General features: G+C 47.0%; 1 protein-coding gene across 1 annotated transcript in view; it reads left to right on the plus strand.

Moving 5' to 3' along the window:
* Positions 1 to 23,085, plus strand: part of tnrc6c2 (trinucleotide repeat containing adaptor 6C2) — a 58,198-nt gene that overhangs the window by 26,912 nt on the left and 8,201 nt on the right. Inside the window, exons 5-19 of the mRNA XM_078282818.1 lie at positions 7,839 to 10,322; positions 11,818 to 12,021; positions 12,850 to 13,016; positions 13,188 to 13,265; positions 13,654 to 13,711; positions 13,871 to 14,013; positions 14,201 to 14,347; positions 15,541 to 15,681; positions 16,573 to 16,692; positions 17,102 to 17,185; positions 18,013 to 18,292; positions 18,841 to 19,005; positions 20,537 to 20,728; positions 21,061 to 21,210; positions 22,545 to 22,760. Coding sequence (XP_078138944.1) covers positions 7,839 to 10,322; positions 11,818 to 12,021; positions 12,850 to 13,016; positions 13,188 to 13,265; positions 13,654 to 13,711; positions 13,871 to 14,013; positions 14,201 to 14,347; positions 15,541 to 15,681; positions 16,573 to 16,692; positions 17,102 to 17,185; positions 18,013 to 18,292; positions 18,841 to 19,005; positions 20,537 to 20,728; positions 21,061 to 21,210; positions 22,545 to 22,760 — 4,629 coding nt within the window. The remainder of the gene's footprint in view (positions 1 to 7,838; positions 10,323 to 11,817; positions 12,022 to 12,849; positions 13,017 to 13,187; positions 13,266 to 13,653; positions 13,712 to 13,870; positions 14,014 to 14,200; positions 14,348 to 15,540; positions 15,682 to 16,572; positions 16,693 to 17,101; positions 17,186 to 18,012; positions 18,293 to 18,840; positions 19,006 to 20,536; positions 20,729 to 21,060; positions 21,211 to 22,544; positions 22,761 to 23,085) is intronic.

Raw genomic sequence — 23,085 nt, forward strand, 5'->3', positions numbered from 1 at the left:
CTTCTTTGGGTTCCAGACTATTTAAGACCCCCTGGTCGAGTGTATTAACCTATAATGTCCTTTTGGGAACCTTATTATTGTCCTGCCCCAACAGGGGTAGTCCTGCTTGGCCTTCACCTCACCCTGGTTTTCCCAAGGGCCTCTCAGGACAACACTGCCTGCAGCAGAGTAGCCATTGGCTAGGTACAGTTTCCACCTCCTCCCCCTCTCCTCCTTGTCTCCAGGGCTTCCCATCCACAGCCTGTTCTTTCCTGTCTGCTCAGTTAATAGCCCCAGGCTACTGGCCCTATTGTTGTAATGGTACTGACATGAATAATTCAAAGAGTGGACATTGTAGTTTAAATCATTGCACTGCAGTTGAAGATATTATAAACCTCTGCTTTATTAATCCCAGAACATAACTACTTTTGTACCAAAGGTTGAGAAAGAAAACATTTTAAAATGGACATAGATCGCCATAGTACAAAACCATACTTGTGCAACCTCTGCGTTTACTTATTTCATATGCTCTGATTTAGTTTTGGATTGTGAGAGGAGACTTGTGAGCTGGGGTGACTCAGTGGGCTGTTAGATTCATCTACAGTAGGGGATGAACTCTGTTTTGAGGACAGGTCTCTGACCTCTCTGTTAAGGTTGCAGTGGTCCCAAGGGTTGTGATAACACAAACTCTTCTGGCTCCTTCACTCAAATACAGACACTTTTTTATGTGTGTGCAGATGTGCGTGTGCGCGCGCACACACACACACACACACACACACACACACACACACACATACACACACAGTGGTTGTGCAGCAGTCAGAACACACTGTTCTGACCTAGTTGTGTCCTCTCAGATCTGTGTCTGCCCTGCAGGCCAGCTGGCTCTGAGTTTAAAGGGGAAGGCATGCGCACACACACACACACACACACACACACACACACAAACACACACACAAACACAAACACACACATATACTAAACCAACCCTCATTTAGGTCCCTTATTGCTGTATTATTGAGTGAATGTTAAAAGTTGCCTAAATACTTTTCACCCACCACAATGTTTGTGTTACTTTGCACCCATTTTGGCTTAGAACAATCATACTGTTGCTATTAGAAGAGATCATGTTAGATTAGTGACAGGTGCAGTCAGTGTATAGCATTCCAACAGGCTACACACACACACACACACACACACACACACACCACACCAAATCTAAACCCCAAAGTCTGAAAGGCAACCCCCCTTTAGATTCAAGTGCATTCACACCACTCCCACACCACCCCTCTCCCAACCCCATATAATTTCCCCAAACACCAGACAGAGACCCCCTGTCCCCCTCTCCCTCCCTCTGTCCCACCCACCATGGCCCGTCTCTCCAGCTGACTGGGGACCATTGAGTGGCCTGGAGCAGCCAGCCAGCCAGCAGCCGTCCAGGCTGGCTCCCCAGTAGCAGGTGCTGGAGCGGGGGTCTCTGAAGAGTGTGGGAACTGCAGTCCAACAGCTGTTTGCTAGTCGCCCAGACAGAGCATATAGCCAGAAGGCACGCTGCTGGGTGCTTTTAAAACACTGGGCCCTCTCATTTGGGCTCTTTTGATTTGCAGGTAAAGGAGTGGTGTGCAACATTGCATTTCTGTTTTGGACATTGTGTTATTTAAGACAAGATGCACAATGTGGAGAGAGAACTGAGTGTTGGCAGAAATTCAGGTTTTAAAGGATAAAATATATCGTAAATATAGCCGTAACATTTCAGAAATTCACCTACCATCTGTCCATCCATCTTGCATTATTTGCATCATAGTGCATAGTGCAGGATTTTCTGTATAATTCCTTATTGTGCTAAAACAATAGGGCAGAGTAGCAAGCATTTAAAACATGAGGCTGTTGTTTCAAAAGGTCGAAAAGTATCTTCATTGCTTTAAAACCTCTAGTGTCCTTTAAGCATGATCTCTTTAAAATATGGGCCTTCTCTCCCATTAAAATGTAACATAACCGAGACTTAGATCATGGTTATTTGTATGTTTTTAAATCATCAGATCATCACAGCACTAGTGGGCTGTAATGATGCCAGGGAGATAAAGGTTGCCCCATGCGCTCAGGATATGACACGCACACGTGCACACCTCCACACACACACACACACACACACACACACACACACACACACACCCAAAAGTGAGAAGTGAGAGAACCCCCTAGTGGCTTCATTAGTCCAAGCTCTGCTAGGGAAACCAGAGAAGTCACCGTGGTCTCTCTCTTCTTCTGTTCTCAGAGGTAAACAGACATGAAGGATGAGGTTTTAAACCCTCCTGTGACCGTTCCCTCACTCTTCCTTTTTCTCCCTGCTTCCGGAAAAACAAGTACGCTACCGTCTTTGATCCGAGCGGGGCGCGTAGCTCCCCTGAAAGAGAGATTGAGAGGGTCTATTTGAGGACAAAAGACTACTAAACGTCCCCTCCTGCTCCGATTCTGGTGTTATGTCACCCCGGAGTTTGGCCTGAGAAAATGTCTCGGCGCTGAATGGGAGAGTAACGGCATCCGGTTTGTAGCCACAGAATGTCACCAAGCGTAGCCTATTGCTCAAAGCCAAATACAGGGCATCCATTTATTGCCACACCATCTCTCTTAGTCGGTTCATGCTTGCTCTCTCTCACCATCTCCCTTTCTTTTCCCTTGCCACTGCTAGTGCCAACCCCTCCCCCCACACTCCCTTCCCTTCCTCCGCCTCTCCCTCCCTCCCACCCTCTCTCTCTCTCTCTCTCTTCTTTCTGTCACCCTGCCTTTCATTTGAAGCAAAGGGGAGGGGGGGCATTTAATTCTTGGCTACCTGCCCATCTCTATGATGGCAGCTAGTCTCATTATCGGGAGCTCATCTCTTGCTTATTTCTGCTTCAACTCTGGCAAGCTGGCATCACACAGCTTCCCCGTCGTTGTTGTTGTTGTTTGATGTTGCTTTTTTAGGACGAGCAGCGCTGGTATGCTAGGCATTAGGGGATTTTTGTTGTTATTATTTAGCTTTAGTCCAGGTACTGTTGGGCTGTGTTCAAAGAGCATGCCTGTACCTGCGCACACAGACACACGCATGCACACACACAAATGAGGCGGTCTTGCCTCCCTGTTGGAAGCACGAGGAACCATAGTGGGCCCCTTTGTTTTTATTTTTGTCCCTATTCATTTGCAAAGCACAATTGGAGACTGCCCTCCTAATTGCAACCAGAATGAAAGCAGCACCGCATTACTGACGCACGAATGCAAACGGAGACTGGAAATAATTGTCCCCTTTTCTTTGCTTTTCATGTTCAGCTCGCTTTAGTCTTCCCCCCCCCCCCCACCAAATCGCTACTTCGCCTAGAATCAGTAAGACCCCTCTGCTGGAATGTCTGGGGAGGGAGTTGAAAGGGGAACAAGCGAGGCAGGTTGAGGTGAAGGAAAAGAAGCCGTTTTGCATCAGCCCACGTACGCACACACGCATATACATGTTTATCCACACACACATGCACATACACACATATGCAGACAATGGTAGACAAATGCACACATTTACAATTTGACACTGCAGGCAATTTCAGGTGAACACAAATGCATGCCCACACTGCAAACAGGCCTAGATATGCAGATACTGAACTACCAGATGCAGCCCAGGCAGCCGGTAGCAGCAGTATCTCGGCATTGTCAAGTTGTTGTGGTTGAATTGTGTAGCTGCAGCAGACGTATTGTAAAGAGCATGGCCGCTGTTCCCCATCCTTGCACAGATCTGAGTAACCACTCTCAGGGTGGCGCTGGTGCACCTCTCCTCAGGTATTTTTCCACTCCGTCTCTCTCCCTGACTGACCCCTTTTTTTTTTCCTACAGAGACACCAGCACACAACTCCCCCCCCCCCCCCCCTTCTCTCTCTCTCTCGCTCTCTCTCTCTCTCTTTCCTTTCCTTTCTGTTCTGTTTTTGTTTTTTTTTGTATTTTGTTTTCTTCGTAGTATCCGTGACAGCAATGGCAAAAAAGAAGGCTGCTTTCCAGAGTATGATTAATTTATCATGCAACCTATTTTTACACACTTCAGGAAACAAAACGTGCATGCGAGACCGTGAGACAAAGAGAGAAGGAGAGGGGAAGATACAGTGGCGGGGTGGGGCGGGGGGGAGACGCGACTGAGCGAAATGTTCTTGTTGAGGCTGCAGCCTCTGAGCTTCTTGGCTATGTTTCAGGTCTGATAAAATGGCGCCCCTCTCTGCTCGGCAGGCTAGTACTGACAGAGTGGAGAAGAAACGGAAAGAGAGGGAGTGACATCAGTGGCTTTGAATCGCTGGTGCTGTCATGTTTTTCAGTCTGGGTGTAGAAAAGGAAACACCTTTGAGCCACAGAGAGCTTGCAGTGGTTACTGAAAAGACCCAACTGTTTGGATTTTGTTTCATTCGCTCTTTCCCTTACAAATTGACTGGATGGCAAAGAGGCGAGCACCAAAACAATGGATTTGAAATTGTGCCAAACCAGCCTTGGTGAAATGCCGGCTACTAAAGAGACACTTTTATACACACAACTAAAACCTCAAGAAGTGATATATGATACCTGGTGCACATTTTCTCCAAATTACCATATCTAGTCTATTTGAAATGTTTTATTTTAAAGCCATATGAACTATGACAGGGTCGTTGACTTTGGGAATGGGCCTAGTCCTGACCTTTTGTATAACTTCTCCTGACAGCCACAGAAAGTACAGATGTTTCTCTGGGTAGAAAGAATGTAGCTGTTCTCATCGCCATAAGAGGGAACCCTTGGCACACTGCAGCCATTGCATAGTAAGAAATGGGCCAAAGTGGTTAAAGGGCAATAGCACTGAATTTCAGCTTCAAAACAGACTATGTTATTCCTATGTCTAGCTGAGCTCAGTCTGTATTGGTGAGCATTCACTACTGTCACTTAAAGCCAGTAATAAAGTGAAAAGCTTGTCTCATCCTTTGATATGTGATGACACACAGATATATGGCTCCATAGGAGATGGATACTGAGTCAGTTGAATATCTGCCAAAATGAGCTCTCCATGCTATGACTGGTTGATCTCTATGGTATGTCTTAACTTGGCTTGTGGCAAATATGTACATGTGGCAGATGCTAGGCAGTTTCCACCTGTCTGGTAGCCTTTGTTTCCAAATCTTGTCAGTATTAACAGTAAGTGTGTTCAGGCAGTTAGGTGTGCAGGCTCTGCCTCTGTAGTCTGTCATGCAAATCGTCATGCAAATTGACCCTACAGATACTCGTACTCTCAAGACCAGCTGATTGTTGTTGAGGAAAAAGTTGTGCAAGGACAAATTAAGGCTCACATCTGGTTTGTATAAAAGTTTGATTTCCAACTTTACTCAAAAAGAGTGGGTAGCGTTAAACTTGTTGTGAGAGATCACTTTTGCTGTGTTGTCTCAGTAGTTTCTTTCTGTGTGGAGCTGATTGCAAACTGTGCGTAAAGACCCGTGTGCAGCGTATAGTGTGTGTTTGTGCCATCAGTCTGACGACCCTGCACGATAAGGATGCCTGGGGAGAGGAGATAAGTGTGTTGATGGGAAAATTGCATGCAGAGGCGCTCTGTGGTGTGTTGCGCAGTATCTTAAAGCCACATATCTGCCTGTGTGTGGGTTTGTGTGTGTGCACGCACCTCAAACAGATGGACTTTTCCCTCATCTAACAGGATTGTTTTGACCACTGGGTCTTTATCTTGTGATGGATAACTTCTAGCAATTATGTAAATCACTGCAACGATCTGATGGAAGCTAATAGCAGCTTAATAGAAGGTAAGGCAGCTTAATTACCAAACAAGGCTAATATTTTACAAACACACAGCCTGGGCCTTGTAATTAAAGGTTAGTGAGCCACACATACTGCAGCTGCTTGGGAGGGTAGCCTGAAATGTCTATTAGGATTTAATGACAGGGAGCTTATAAGCTTAGTGGGCATGTACATTTTCATAGGGATTGTGATACTTGGATAAGAATATATGGTCCTTGGCATACAGTATCATATATAATATCTTACTACTGAACCTTCTTTCTTTGCTGGGAGTTGAAATGAACCAAACCCAGATAATATCTAGCTTTCATATACAAATACTGGCTTTTTAATAACACACTCAGTTTCCCTTTCATACGCTCGGTTGGCCGGTGAGCTGGTGAGAGGCGTAGCAGTAGTTCTTATTGGTTTTCTAGTCCAGTACATGAGGCCGGCCTAGTGGTTAGGGTGTTTGCATGCTGGATCGATAGCCTCCCTGCGCTCACCCACTAGCATTAATAAGATCATTGATTAGCTGCCTCCCACTGATTGATTACCCTCTTATAGCATTGAATCAATCTATTATTAGTTCTCCCACTGATAGGCTCCTTTTGTGCTTAATGAAATTGCCTGTGTGTGATACCGGGTTGAGTAGGGAATTGTTGGAAAAGCTTGCCTTTTGTATTTTTTACATTTGCAAATGGACTATTTTGTGAATTTATGTTGCAGTATTTTTAATAAACTAGTATCTTAACCACAAGCTCCATTTGGATTCATCCAATTCAACTGATGCTGATCTCAGCAACACTGCAAAAAAAAGCTGGGCACATCAGACCACCAGAGTGGGATTCAGTCAGTTGTGCGCCAGTAAATTTCTAGATCATGCTTAAAGACCAATAAGTAATAAGGCAAGTTTTCTGGTGCCCTGTAGTCCCCAGTTCCCAGAAATGTCATAACAATGGATATAGAAGCACACGCACTCAAACACATGCATGCGCACAGACACACACACAGGTAGTGAGGAGCCAGCAGACACACACACACACACAGATCCACAGCAGGGAGGAAGTGGTCCGTGGTTCCTTAGTGCGGTGCAATCGGAGGAGGAGTAGGCCCGGCGGAGCGTAGGGAGTGATGGATGAGGACCCGTCCCGGTTTCATTCCAATAAATGAGCAGCGTTCCACTTGGGCTTCCCTTCACAGCCCCAGCCAGCAGAGCCACGATGGAGACGGATGGGCCTCTCACTGCTGGGTGTTAGAGGAGAGCAGAGGGGAGAGAGGGAGAAATTAAGGGGTGAGGAAAGTGGCGGCGGCAGAAAGGGAAAGAGAGAGGGAAGGGGAAGGAAGTGGAGAAGAGGGGAGGGGAGGAAAAGGTGACTGAGGGACAAAGGAAAGAGTGAAGGGAAGAGGAGGAGGAGAAAGGGAGAGAAGATAGGAGAGTTATGGGCAGCTAGAGAGAAGGAAGGGAAGGAGGAGTAGGGAATGAGAGGGTGGTGAGGAGAGGAGGGGAGAGGAAAGAAGAGTTGTAAAGACAAAGTGGGTGAAGCCATAGGATGCAGAGAGACAGTTGAGTGAAGGGAGGAGAGAGGTATGGATAAAGAAAAGTAAACGAGAGCTCTATCTCCCTGTTTCCGTTTGGCTGACTGCACCGGCGTAAGGATATATGGATATGCCATAGCTGATATGACATGCAGCACGCTTGGCTGTGCATTCTGATTGTGGAACGTGCGAGAGTGTGACCATCTCTTCCTGCCAAGTGTGATAGCTAGCAGTAACCAACCAAGGAGATGGAATTGGTCCTGGGAGCTAAAGGGGGAGTGTATTACATGGTGTTCCTTAGTCTAACCTAATCTATTTTTTCTTTCTTTCTCCCTCCCTCCCTTCCTTCTTCCCCCCTCTTTTGTTCTCTCTCTCACTGTTCACCCTTTGTCTCTGTTGCTTGTCTTGCTCCATCTCCATTTCTCCATCTTCCTCTCACTCAAATCCCTCTCTTTTATTGTACATTTCTCTCTCTCTCACCCGCCTTCTCCACCATTCTGCTTCTATCTCTCTTCCTCACTTTCTCGTCCTCTTTCTCCCTCTCTCCCTCCCTTTTCTCTCTTCAGACGTGTCCCTCCAGAGTGGCCCTGGTGCCCAGTATGAGACCCCCCACTGGGGAGCCTCTTTGCCAATTGACAGCCCCTCCAGCGGCAGCAGCTGGGACAAAGTGATCATCGACGGGAGCGACACAGACTCTTGGCCCTCAATCAGCCGCAATAGTGACCTCAGCCGCCCTACAGCACCAGAATGCCCCTTGGGCTCGGCTAACTCCAACCCAGACACCAGCGCTGTCACTACCACCACTAGTAGTAGTTTTCTGAGTATGGCCACAGGGGCTGCAGGCCAGCAGGCCCACTACTCCTCTCTCAAAGCTAACGGTAACATGATGACAGGTCCTGGGTCAGCCAACACCATAGCTGGTAATAGAGGCTGGGGTTCAGATGGGAAACAGGACGGTATGAATGGCGGCCGAGCAGGGGCGCCCAATAGCTGGGGTTCTCCCAATTTTAACTTGAACCTCAACCCCAACGCCAACCCATCAGCCTGGCCTGTTCTGGGCCATGAGGCTGGTGGTATGGGACCTAACGGGATGTCCAACTCCTCATCCCTCCCACCAGGTATTAATGGAAATGGAAACATGGGAAACGGGAGCCTGGGAGGAGGAGATACCGGTGGGGGAGGTTGGGGTGGCATGATGAGTCCCAACGAAAATGATCAGCAGCACCCTTCGTCCAACACCAACTTGTCTTTCAAAATGGAGCCTGCTAACATTAACACTGACGGACCAAACCACACTAAGCAGCAGCAGCAGCAGCAAGCTCAGGAGCCGATGAGCCCCATCCATGGGTTGCCTGGCTGGGGTGGCCAATCGCCCACAGAGTCGTCCCAGCTCAACGGGGACTCAACAGGCAGCTCTGTATGGGGAAGTGGGGAAACCAAGGCAGCTGACGCCCCCAAGGACTCAGGCTGGGACTCGACTCCCTCTGGAGGCGTTTCTGCCTGGGGCCGCCAAGGCAGCGGTGGTGGGAGTAGTGGAAGTGGTGGCTGGGGTGACTGGGGGAAATCCTCTGGAGGTGGAGATGGATCTAAAGGCTGGGATTCAGCCGACGCTGGCAGCTCTGGTTCCGGACAGGAACAGCAGCTCAGTTCCTGGGGCCAGCAGCCCAGAACAGCCCCGGCAAGCGAGGGCAGTGGAGACAGCAGCGATGGTCGATCCGGCCAGCGAGACAGGCCCTCCAGCATGGATGTTGCCCCTCTGCTACCCCGCCAAGACTTGGACCCCAGGGTGCTGAGTAACTCGGGCTGGGGACAGACCCCCGTCCGACAGCACACTGTCTGGGAGATGGAAGAAGCTAGCTCTGATGTTGGGAAGAGCAACGGCATCTCAGACAAATGGGGAGGCTCCAGCTCCAACTCAAGTGGTGGACCCTCGTCCACCAATGGAGGCACCGTTAATCCCAACATTGGCCCCAGCCAGAGGCCTGGGTCTGGAGGGAAGAGTGACGGTGGAGGATCGTCATCCTCCAGCTGGGGAGTCCCTCCACCTCAGTCAATCCAGACTGGATCAGGATGGGGGGACCCCCCACAGCCGGTCAGCAAGGCCCCAAACGGCACCAGCAGTGGCTGGGGAGAGCCCATGACCACCAACGGTCCTAAAAGTGGAGGCCCACAAACCTGGGGCTCTGAGGACAAGTCACCCAGCTGGGACGATGGCCCAGCTAAAAGCCAGCCTACCAACTGGGGAGAGGGGCCCAAGAACTCCCACGGCTGGGGCAACAGCAGCGGAGGCTCCAATGGGTCCAGCACAGGAGAATGGGGAGAGACAGAAGTCAAGAAGAACGGCTCCTCCAGCAGCATGTGGGAAGGAGAGGGAGGGAACGGAGGTGGAGGTGGTGGATGGAAGGAAAGCCCCAGAGGAGGAAACGGAGGAGGAGGAGGCTGGGGGAAGCCTGCCCCCGCTGTGAGTGGTAGCGGCTGGGGGGAGACCCCACGTGCCAACGGCCCGGCGCAGGGAGGCTGGGGCTCCTCCAAGGCCCAGGAAAGCAGCAGCAGCAGCAGCACTGGCAGTGGAGGAGGTGGCAGTATTGGCTCCTGGGGTGGTCCTGGTTCTGTGAAGCAGAACGCCCCTGGCTGGGGCAATGCCAGCAAACAGGACCAGGGCATAGAGCCCTCTGGTTGGGAAGAGCCCTCCCCTCCCTCCATCCGCAGGAAGATGGAGATCGACGACGGAACGTCCACCTGGGGCGATCCCAACACCTACAACAAGACTGTCAACATGTGGGACCGCAACAATCCCAACGGGAACCCGGGCAACAGCGGCCCACCACCCAATAAGAATGGTGGAATGATGATACCCAACAACAACAACAATCACTCTGTCGGCCCCGGCAACAACAATCACCACCACACCCACCACATGCATCACCATCCACATCACGGCCAGCCCCCAGCCCACCCGCAGCACCATGGCAACAACAATGGGTCACCCAACACCGCCGCCCCACACCAGGGTGGGGGCCCCCAGGGTAGACCCCCCCTCGCCAATCCAGGTGAGAAATCTGAGACAGGCAAGGAATGATGCAATGAGTAATGCAATATAGCTCTGCTGTTGGGGAAAAACAACTGATGTTTTGGAGATCCAAGGTTGTTATCCGACGGCTGTTTTACATGTTTCATCAAATGGTTTCAAGCTTGTTTGATTATTCAGAGCCAGCCTTAATAATAAAGTTAATGAAGAATGGGGGATAGACAAAGCCTAAGTGGAGACTTTGTTTTCACTTGGCAATAGATAAAATAGCTAAATGACTAATAAAGCATTGTTGGCAAGGATAGTTATTCCATACAAGAATTATTCCATAAAAGAGGCCTCTCACAATGATTATTAAGCAGATACCCTCAGAGGTATTGAGGGTCTCATGATGGTCAGGCATACATAATAAAGGCTCTGTATTGCAGGCTTAAGTTAGCGCTGCAGCCAGTTCAAACAAGTCCCATTGAAGACAAAGGCCATATATATAGACATGGCAGAGCTTTATCGCCTAACAGTCTCTCTCCTCTCTCATTATCATTTCATGATTGTGAATAAGACCATTGCCCCCTGCTGTTATTCGTTTGCACTACACCCACCAAGGAGCCTCATGAGCAGCTCCTGAGACACACACATACACACATCACAATCCCTTTGCATCAGCCAAGAAAAAGAGAGAAATTGGAGATGCAGTGAGAGGTTGCAGGGTTCAGCAGAGATAGAGAGTGAGAGAGAGAGAGAAGACCAAAAAGAGATTGATGAGTGAGCAGGAGAGAGAGGGAGAGAGCGAGCGAACAAGAAGGCTGGGTGCAGGCCAGCAGTTAAACTGGCATGCACCGGCTGGCACGAGCTACTGCTTTCATACGCCTCCTTCTCCTCCTACACATACAGACACACACGCACACACACACAAGAGAGCCTGACGGGCCAGACTGGGCCAGTCGAAGGCCTACTGCTGTCAGAGGAGGAGGCAGCCATGAAAGGCCTCTATATATAGACGGCATGGCACTGCCTCAACTCACTAGCTTACTGTTCAGCTGCCTCTCTGATTAACATGTCACTGTAGCTCATCATGAGGGCCTTAGAAGACAGTGTGAGGGTTGAGGAAAAAGAAATTTGAGATAGCAATAGTTTCAATTAGTGCAACAACTTTTAACTGTTTGTATTGTTATAATATAGTTTAGGGTAAAAGACATACAGTATGATTTGATCATATGGATACAGGAACTGACTTGTGTGTGGACAGCATGCAGTTTTGCAGACCTCAGTGAAGCCAAGCTGCTTTCATATGCATGTCTCAAATTCTGAACTCTTCTCCGTCCCTCTTACTAGTTGGGAGGAGATCTCCATTGTTCAGTAGTCTACGATGACAGAAATGGGGAATAATATGATGATAAAAAAAACAGCTTGTGAATGAATATTTTACTTCTTTATTCTTAAATTTGGTTCTTCAATTCAAGGTTCAAGTTATTCCTGATTTTATTACTTATCTTTTCCATGTCACTTCTCTCTCTCAGGTTGGGGAGAGCTTCCCAGCGTTCAGCCCAAGTCAGAGCCTGCCTGGGGAGAGCCAGCGGCTCCATCGTCAGCCGTGGACAATGGCACCTCTGCCTGGGGCAAGCCCCCAGGGAGCGTAGGAGGATGGGGAGACGGGGGCCACGAGCCCTCTGGACCCTACAGCAGGACCAACGGACCCCCAGGTCCTGCACCCTGCAAGCCAGGTAACACCCACAGATGAATAATATATGCAGATACAGAAATGATGTCAGCAATTGATTTCAACGTGGCCTGGCAAAGAAATGGTAGCAAGATGCAGGAATATGTTCTGTACCATCAGGCAGTGATCACACTTGAGGGGACATGCCTCTCTGTACTGAAAGCAGTTAAGAATTGAGGCTGCTGAAACCTCCTTGGGTTGCTGAGGTATTTGGTGCTATGCTACCATAGAAAAGGTGCATACTGCAATTCTGCCATAGTTTTGGCATTTGGAAGATTAGTGAAGTGTACACTAGCTTCCCAGCTTACATTTGTCAGTGTGATTGCCGCCTTAGGCATTTGAAGTTCAGTTTGGGTCCAGTAGCACCACACCTCCAACATATGGTCTCAGCCAAAGGAGTGATTGATAGTAACACCCAGTATGTGTGCACAAATACACTCAGTTAAGTGAACGAGAACAGGAAGTTTCTTCAAAACTGTTTCCATTTGTGCCAATTCTGAAAGCTTTTGTTAGTGCTACTGGAGTGTTGCTGGGATTAAAGCAATTCCACGCCTCAGTTGGTCTTGGTTATTTGTGTTGTTGGTTTGAAATGTTGGAAATGGTGGAGGAAGGCGTAGAACGAATGCAGCGTGTCAAATGGCAACAGTGGCACCAAGTGGTCAGGTTGAAAATTAGCTGCTGCTCACCCTCTGAAATGCCTTGTATATTCTCAAGGTGCACATAGAATACTGCAAAGTTACTAAAATATTGTAATGGCTAAAACTAACACATTTTTCAACATTGTTTTAATCTTAAATTTGCTCACCTCTTCACATGTCTCCTTCTTTCTCAGGCCCCAAACCTATGCAAGACGGCTGGGGAGGCGGAGGGGAGGAGATGGGCATGTCAACCGGCCAATGGGACACTGAGGATGGGGACATGTGGAACAGCCCCACCTCTCAGGAGAGCAGCTCCTCTTGCAACTCCTGGGGCAATGGACCCAAAAAGGGCCCACCCAAGGTCAGAAGACACTTACTTCACTTTCTTTTTGTCATAATGTGCCAACAGATATTAGTGGTGGGAATTGCCAGAGGTCTTCCAATACTTTATTATCATGATCCTTGGATGGTGATAACAACAATAATGGGAAGTGTTGGTCAAATGAATATGTTCTCTCTTGTGTTTTGTCAGGGGAAGATGGGCAACAAGCCAGACGAGGCCTGGATCATGAACCGTCTCATCAAACAGCTCACTGACATGGGCTTCCCGGTGAGAGAGGCAATACATATTTTAGAGAAGGGTTCACACACTGAAATATACCACTTACATGTGATTATTGTGCACAAATGCTATATAACTCATATTTCCGTTCACACTTGTGTGATTGAATTTAGACCAAGCTCTCTTCCAGTCAGAGGTTTCTTTCCAAGTTGTTGTCCTAGATAGGTTTCCAGTACATTTTAGTTCAATCCAATAACAATAATACAGGGTAGAAACACACAAAGACCAACACCCTGATTTACAGATGTGCCTTGTGATAAGGCACATATAAAGGCACATATAAAAAAATGGAGTTTGTCGAAATAAGACCATATCTTTTCCGTCTGTTGAGCCATGGTTAGTGATGGACCTACTGTATGTTGTCCATGTATTACAGAGAGACCCTGCTGAGGAGGCTTTGAAGAGCAACAACATGAACCTGGACCAGGCCATGAGTAAGTCCACCAACATATTTGTGTGGGGTGTGTGGGGGAAAAAAGGTCACTTGAAATTCATCACTCAGTAGTTAAAAACAGAGATAATTGTTCTGCTGTATATTTAGTATTTGTGTGTCTAGACTTGGCATTAACCCCAGCATTCCTCTCTCCTCCCAGGCGCCCTGTTGGAGAAGAAGACGGAGCTGGACAAGCGGGGCATGGGCATGTCTGACTACAGCAACGGCATGAACAAACCCATGGTGTGTCGGCCCTCCGCCCTCTCCAAAGACCCCTCCGACCGCAGCTCCTTCCTCGACAAGGTACCACACTGACCCAGCTACTGGCCATCACACCTTTACTAAACACACTTGTCCTGGTCAGTAAAAATATCAGTGGAACATTTCTCTTCATGCAATTAACCAGATTCTTCTTTTTCTTCCCCCTCCTCTCCTTTTCTGCCCACCTCTGTTTTTCCCCTCCCTACCCATTTGTCTCTCTCTGGTCCAGGATGGTGTTCTGTCCGATGACGCCCCCCCATCACCGTTTCTGCCTTCCCCCAGCCTGAAGCTCCCCCTGGCCAACAGCAGCCTTCCTGGGCAGGGTCTGGGACAGGGCAACCCGGGGCTGGCCATGCAAAACTTGAACAACAGACAGGTAACACACACCGCACACACATTTACACCACAGACATAGAACTATGTGTTCCAAAATACAGTGAAAAACAAAGTTCATAATTTCAAAACAGACCCCACCACAGTTTAGAGATGAGTGCTGAAAACACGCAACACCCTTACACATCATTTCAGACTTGAATACACTTTGTTGAATGCAAACATATTACTAGGAAGTGAAATTCACAGTTGCCATCTTTGTGGTACAAAGCATACTTTGGACAGTAGACTACTTTTGTCACTCAAAAACATATTCATCATTCAATATTTTATGGCTATGTGTGTAGAAATAGCGCTGTGTTAAATGTATATTAAACACACCACCCACCCACTCACCCACCCACACACACACATGCTCCCCAGTCTCAAGTTTTCCATTGCTCACTTGTGTGTGTATGACCTTGCCTGAAGTGTCCATTGAAAGCAGCTAGTTGAGTTCTATCAAATATCCCCCCTAGAGGCAGCCTTGGCCCAGAAAACCTACAGTATGTCCTTGAAGCCCAAACAAAGGCATTGTAAGCGGGCCTGTTATAACAAGGACTGAATAGAAGGACCTCTCCAAAGGCATTGAATAGGATCTACAGTACAAGAGCAAGCTGTTTGGGCTTTTGTTTTTGGGCCATTTGAAAGATAAAAAAAAAAAAAAGCACAATTATCACAATTTAATCCAGCAAGTTGCTGCTCTGGCTGAGTGTTCATTATATGCTTTGGTCTGTCTGGCACTCAAGGTTTGGTCTATTGGTAAAAAAGGAGCTAGAAGGCAGAAGGCTGAAGGCTTTGAAAAATGTTTTTAGCCGTTGCTATGTCGGCTGGGAATAACATCGACCTAAGCTTCGCTTTTGAGTGCTCCTTAGTGGCCTTTTTTCATCTCAATCGAGTGGACTCATTCATGAATTGAATGAACCAGTCAATTTCACAATGACTCGACAGTTGGATGCTCAGCTCTTGACCTTACACTAGAGGCACTCTCCAACCGTTTGCTTGAGTGGTCAAGAACGCACACAATTCCTCCCAATTCAGCGGCTCGGCTTCCATTCATTCAGACATGCAGCACGCGTTTCTACGTACGTGACATGGCCTCTATGATTTGGATAAATGTGGATGTTTCAGGAGTTTCATTGTTAGTTTGATGACTCCTCTCTGTGTGTGTGTGTGTGTGTGTGTGTGTGTGTGTAGATGCCCAGTGGAATGTTTGGCAGTAGCGGAGCAGCACAAACCCGGGCCATGCAGCAGCAGCCTCCTCAGCCACCAGTGCCACCTCTCAGCTCCTCCCAGCCTAGTCTACGTGCTCAAGTGCCTCAGTTTCTCTCCCCTCAGGTAGACACAACATATATTCTACACATACTTACTTATACATACACCGGGTGAAGGTCAGGTGGGGGATTGTTAACAAATTGCACCGTCTGTCTTTTGACTGGGGAAACGATTCGACTGCCAAAATTGGAAATATTGATTTCACTATTCGTGTTTCCTTCTTTTGCATCTTTCTTTCTCACTCCATGTCACACTCTGCTACAACTACTCTGCCCCCCCCCCCCCCCTTTTTTTTTTTTTTTTTGAATGTGGCTGTAGTTTATGCTGTGTTCATGTGTTGTGGGAATATTCATTGGAACAACTTCATGGCTCAGAGCAGTGACTTGGAAGTGTTCACACATTCAAACTCCTTCCATCAAGTTTTCTACAGACTTTGGTTGCTTAACATTTGAGTTTGACAACAAACCAAAACCTGCAGTGTCATCCACAGTGTCCTGCTATTGCATCTGTCACAATCTCTTTCAAAGCTCAAAATTTTCCCATTGCAACACAGCAAACAAAGGTACATTTTGTGTCACAGTAAAATGTTTGCCTCAGCTTCTCTCTCCAAACCTTAATCTAATTCACAACTTTAATTTATCCCTAAACCCTAACATAAGTGTTTTCCCCTTGTGAAGACTGGCAAAAATGTCATCAAAAGTAATTTTCTGGGAACCCTAAAGTGCCAGAATAGGACCTCTGGGCCTTGCAAGGCACGCACTCCTCAGATAGAGACTTCACCCCTCACACTCTCTTTCCCTCATCTCTCTCTGTCCTTTTCTCTTTCTCTCCGTGCACAAACATATCAGTGGCTAGTTTCCCTTGCCTGCAGCTGCTCTTGTGGAGATGTTGTGATTTGTAGTGACTGACTTGTCATCTCCCCTCTCTTCCTCCCCATTCTCCCCTTCCCTCCAGGTCCAAGCACAGCTCTTGCAGTTTGCAGCAAAAAACATTGGTCTGAACCCTGCACTTTTAACCTCACCAATAAACCCTCAACAAATGACCCTGTTGTACCAACTTCAGCAACTGCAAATGGTGAGTCAAAGGCCCCCTTTCTCTCTGCATCAGTAGCACAGCTTGTACTCTCAGGCCTCAAGCAGAGAGAGTGGGTTGTGGTTCTAAACTGAAACAAGAGGAACTCCACCACAGAAAACCAAAACCTGTCTGACTTTTGTAATTTCTTGATTTCAGTTTTTTTATTTAATTTGTCATATTGATTGACAAAAATAAATACAATACGTTTACATTTGTTTTGTTTACAAACACAGGAGTAAGTAGAACTAGCCTATATTTTTAGCTAAAGTGAGTCAAAAATGTTGCCGGTTTCACATCTACAAGTGAAAACTAAAAAAAACTGAGTATGCACTCATAATGGATCGGGTAGAAAACTGCTGACCCCCACTCTCCCTCTCTGTTCTGTCTCTTTTTCTCTCCCTCCATTCAGGCGTACCAGCGTTTACAAATCCAGCAGCAGATGATGCAGGCGCAGCGCAATGTTTCCGGCCCCATTAGACAACAAGAGCAGCAAGTGAGTCAAGAAAACACGCGCGCACACACACACACACACACAGAAAGTATGAGCAAAAAGGCGATTAATTTCATGAGTGTGACCCCATGTGACATCTGACTCAAAGCACCGTGACAGTACTCAGGTTTTAGATCTTGAAAAAAACACTTTGATTGTCACATGAAACCATAACAACAACAACATGGACAAAAACACATTGCTAAAACAGGCAGAAGTTGCTCAAGCTTACTTATCTGGCTGCAAGATGTCTGCATGGGAACCGGGTTACTTGTGGTGGTGTTGGACATGGGCCAATAACCCCTCTTCTCCTTTCTCAAAAATGTTATACTTTTGTCAGTAAAGACATTGAGTCAGGAGGTTTCCACGAGCTAAGGCCTGCTGAAAGCCGCAAAACATTTTTGAATAAGATATCTTCATCTTCTTACCTTCACCATTTCCCTTTCAACCTTGCCTTTCATCCTCCATCCTCTCCCTCCCCTTGCCATTCCACCTCTCCTTCATTCCTGCCATTCTTTCCCTTCCATGTCTCTTTTCCACTTTATTTCTCATCGTGCTTTTCACTGTCTACCTCTATCCATCCACCCAACACCTTGACCTCCTCCTCATTTTTCTCATCCTTCTCCATCCTCACCTCTTTTCCATTCTTCTCCTTCCTCATTCATCTCTCCTCCAACATTTGCTCTTTTCACTCGCTCACCTTTCCCCCTCCCTCCATCTCTCTGCACTTGCTGTTCTGACTCTCCCTCCCTCAATCTCTTCATTCTTTCTTCTCCCTCCACCCCACTTCTATAAAACATCCCTGTGACACTTTCCGTCTTCTCTCCCAGGTTGCACGTACAATCACCAACATGCAGCAGCAGATCCAGCAGCACCAGCGTCAGCTGTACCAGGCGCTGCTGATGAAGCAGCAGCAGCCTCCCTCTCACTCCTCCTCTTCCTCCTCCTCCTCTGGCCTGCATCCCCCTGGTGGCCCCGCCGGAGGCCCCGGCCCCGGCAAATCAGCCCTGGACCCGTTCACAGGCCCCCACCAGGCCCCGGGCCTCGCCGACACACTGCACACCAAAGAGCCGCCGTCTTCGCCCAACGCCTACAGCACCTACCCTCTCTGTGAGTCTGGCATGGGGGAAACAGATAGTGGCAATGAATTGATTTGGGATGTCAGCATAAATTTAGCTTGATATTCTAAAGTGGAGCTTTTGTCGTGCTTGGAGACATTAAATATTTTCACACATTTCAAAAAGACACAAAAAGTGACAGCACTGACATTCATATATGGGCACACACATACGTATGGCCACACACAGTCCATACATATGTCCGCCTATAATGAATGCACAGAATCCAAGACTCATTCAGACCATGCCTATTTTCCATTGAGTCATACATATGCAAATTCACATATACATTCTTCCAACTTCTGACAACATATTAATCCCTGCAGCACCCTCTAAACAAGGATTACTGGTTTTCTGACATTGGTTTTTCTATTGAAAACTGACAATGTCTTTCTCTATTGTTATCCTTGGTTGAAATTGTAGTTTTATTGTATGTTTTTCATGTTCTTTTTCTGCGCTAGTGGATACAATAATGTAACCTCGCCACCACCGACTCACATGGTAGAAATGCATTGAAAGATTTTTCTGTTTTGTGTGCAGCTGGACTGAATCCAAACATGAATGTAAACTGCATGGAGGTGGGGGGTCTGTCCCTGAAGGAGCCCCCCCAGCCCCAATCCCGCCTGTCCCAGTGGACACACCCCAACTCCATGGACAACCTCTCTGGCAACTCCGCACACATGGAGAACAACCTCAATAAGCACGGTAGGCTTGCACACACCCACGCATACATGTACATATCCACATACTGATACAAATGGACCAACTCATATGAACGTACACTGCCAGGTGGTCCTTGTAAATAAGTCTTTAATTCTCCTGCCAGGTTAAATAAATGTCAAAGTTAAACAGATTCTGTACAGTCCCCCCGCATATTTGTTTTACAAGCTACAGCTAGCCAGCTAAAAACAATTTAAAAACACATTGTGGAAGTGCAAATATCAGCCATGATTCAACAGGGTTTTGAATTATGACCAAAAACTCCTACATTTAGTTTTTTATGAATATGGTGGATTGGATCTGAGGAGTGTGGGAGTTGTGTGAAAATTTGCAGCGAAGGTATGAAGGCTCATAGTTTAGGTTAAATTTTCACAAAATCACAGCTTTAATGATAAAGAGCGGACATGATTTGAAGAAAATCATCTTAACTGCTGTAAAACATGATGAAGTTTGATTGAGGAGTGAAGCTTTTAATTTCTGAATGGCTGATCTGAATTTGCCATATGTCTCTTGATGCTCTTGTGTGGCAACAGCACAGGGGAAATAAGTAAATTAATATTTTCGATTAAGAAATCTCTCACATTTGTCTCTAAATTTATTACTGAAGTAGATAATATAAGATACTTTATTGTTCCTGTGGGGAAATTTGTTTTGGGCTACAAAAGTGCTGTTTCTCAGCCAAGTCCTAATAGATTAAAAATTAAAGTAAACTAAAACTCATAGCATAAATGTATATACTTATAACACAACACAGCTAGTAAAAGACAACATACTGCACAGCTAAGAACAAGTAAAGTACACGTCCACAAATATAGTACCCCATGTGAATTATTTCAGCCACCCGCGAAGACACATTTGAGATTCCCAGTATTGTTTGCTTGTGAAAAACTAGTCAAGTGACACCAGCTCTTTGACACCTGCGTCTTTTATCATCACACTTGAGATCTCACCAAGAGCCTTTTTTTTTTCACACATTCTGTCTGCAAGCTCAGACTCTACAAAGAAACTCTCAGCCGCAACACTCATCTTAAAGTGTCCTCCCTTTTGCCGTCCACATGCTGTGGAGAGAGGTATGGACTTTCAGTAAAGACACCCGCAGCACCAATACTGCTGTCAACAAACCTGTAATCACTGTGCCTGACTTTCGATTCTACCGTCACTCTGACTAATGGTGAAAGCGCTTCAGTCTCAAAAGGTCTTCAGTCAGGTATTTATAGTGTCGACATGTAGCCTTTGGCCAGGGTGTGAGAAACTCTTGGTAAAGTCAAGGTTAATATTATTATCATAAAGAAGAAAATAAACGAAGGTTGAGAAGAGTATGACATAGAACATCATGCCTATAACCTGCCTATTAGAAAAAAAAGATAATGGTGTTCCAATTGTACAGTATTGGGTATGTTATCCTCTTCATGCCACCTCAGTATACTTTCCAAGTCTATTCGTTTTGGCCTCAATTATGTGATTTTGATGTATGCACCAGCCTTAAGTCTCTTCTTTCCCTCTTGGCCTATGTCAGGTGCCATATCTGCTGCCTCTACCCTGGGCCCCCCTGGGAAGCCACCCCAGCTGGAGGACTCCTACAGCCACTACAATCTGATCTCCAGCTCCGAGTCCCCCACCAGCCCCCTGGTGCCCCCGGACAGCTGGGGCCAGGGCAAGAGCCCCAACGAAAAGATCTCCAACGGGACCAACATCAACTGGCCCCCAGGTGAGGACAGGACAGGACACAGGACAGACATACAAAAGTGTTTCCCCTGTACCTTTTCTGTAGCAGTGATGGTGTACAGTAGTTTCTCTGGCAGCAATCTAATAGTGAATACAAAGGAAACAATGGTGCTTCAAGGCATATGTGAAATTTTTCAAATTGTTGGTGAATTCATTAGAAGACAGTCCCCATCCACTTTGTTCCACCAGAGCATTTCAATTAGAATTTCAGTCATTGATTCCTAATATACTTGTATAAAAGACTTGGTTCTTGTGTTCTTCCGGTTATGTGTGGGTCATTTTAACAACTGCCGGCCCTTTCTTTTGCCCCGTCAGAGTTCTGCCCAGGTGTGCCATGGAAGGGCCTTCAGAACATCGACCCTGAGAACGACCCCAACATGACCCCCGGCAGCGTCCCCAGCGGGCCCACCATCAACACCAACATCCACGACGTCAACCGCTACCTGCTGCGGGACAGGAGTGGAGGTACGGACAGAGGCGGCGCTGGGATGTAAAGGGGGGTGACAGGGAGAGGAGTAGAAATCCAAGACTCTCATCTTACTCTAAAGACATTCCCTTTACAATAGACTCTCTTAAATTTAGTCCAAATGACCCTGTGTTACTGATTCTCCACCACAAGCCCCTGATACTTATACTTCCACTGATGCTGACATGAAGTTGTTCATGTCTCTGTCTTCGGTCACAACACTGCTACCACTGTAGCCTCTTCCCCAGCTCCGCCACTTCAGAATGGCTCTGTGCCTCCCACCAGCAGTGACTGGCCAGTCAGTGGCTACTCTAGCTCTTTCAGTCTGTCCTCCGCTGACGGAGACGGCTCAGGTACACACCCACACCCAGAGAGCCTCGTCCCTCCACCCGCTGAACCCTTCCTCGCCCGACATGGGAACCCTGACACCACACTTCCTCAGGCCCCTACACACCCCAAGCCTCGTCCAAACCCTGACCCGTTATACTGATCCCGCACCGTCCGCGCCTCACCTACCTTCAGCGCCTCTAGGTGTTGTAGATACTAAGAAAGCAAGTGTCAACTTAACTTGACGTTCAACCATCTGTGCCTCTTTTGACTCAACCCAAAAAACCCAAGCCTCGCCCTAGTTGGCCTTTACATCAGCTACAGTCGCAGAGTAAATCCTGTGTGTGTGTGTGTGTGTGTGTGTGTTTTAGGGCATATATTCACTACCTGAAGCACTTTTGAGAGAAAAAAAGTACAACATCTTGCAGTTTGGAACTTCAGAAGTTTATGCGATTTCTGTATTTCCCCTGTAAGTTGTGCAGGCCTTGCATGCGTGTGTTAACTGATGTGAAAGTAGGCTTACCTTCCTCATGCGTCTCATGCAACTACTGTATGTGTTGTGATTGAATGGCTGAATTGTACTTCACTGTTGAAACAAAAAGATTTATAAAATTAGGGTAGATGCACTGAATTTTTTAATCCCAATTCAGCCATCTCACACATTTTGAAATGTAGCATGAGAAGAATACTATGTCTTATTTTTTTGTGAAATCTTGTGGCCCATTGCAGCTAAACTGCTACTAGGTGAAATAGAGGAACATGTTTGTGAATGTCCTCTTCTGATCCCATGACACCCTTTTTATATACTTTATATTCTTTTCTTTTTTTTTTTTAAATCTACAGCACATCTACTTTCTAGCCCATGATAGAAAGAAACCAGTGAACCACATAAGCCTACCAACTGAAAGCTTCAAATTGTAACCACACATCTCCCTCTGTAGCGTGTGTGCGTGATATTCTCTCTCATCTCTCCTCGTCTTCCTCCCCGTCTCTTCTCCATATAAAGGTAAACTGTCCGACATGAAGTCCACCTGGTCCCCGGGGCCCATCTCCCACAGCCAGGCCTCTCTGTCCCACGAGCTGTGGAAGGTCCCCCAGGGGCCCCGCAGCAACACGGCCCCGTCCCGGCCCCCGCCGGGCCTCACCAACCCCAAGCCCTCCTCCACCTGGGGAGGCAACTCGCTGGGCCTGGCCCAAGGCTGGAGCAGCTCCTACTCCTCCGGTGAGCTCCTCCGCTCCAAACCACAGTCTGCACTTTTAGTTTTTAGTTTTTGAACACTGATACATTTATCTAGTCACCTAGTCACCATCCTCAGGTTGTTGCCCCTTAAAAAATAGATTTCACTCTGAAGTGTCCCTCCTTACAGGACTAGGTTTCCCTAAAATGTCCTAACATTAATATCATCTTTAGTCCATTGTGTTACTGCTAACCTGGCCTTGGAAAACCAGCCCATAACTTCTACTTAAATTATGTAATTGAAACCCAATTATAAAATCTATTATTTACAATAAGGAGATTAAATCAATTAAGAATATTCTACAGTTCC

This window comes from Centroberyx gerrardi, chromosome 3, assembly GCF_048128805.1.
Source record: "Centroberyx gerrardi isolate f3 chromosome 3, fCenGer3.hap1.cur.20231027, whole genome shotgun sequence".
In the NCBI taxonomy this organism is placed as follows: Eukaryota; Metazoa; Chordata; class Actinopteri; order Beryciformes; family Berycidae; genus Centroberyx; species Centroberyx gerrardi.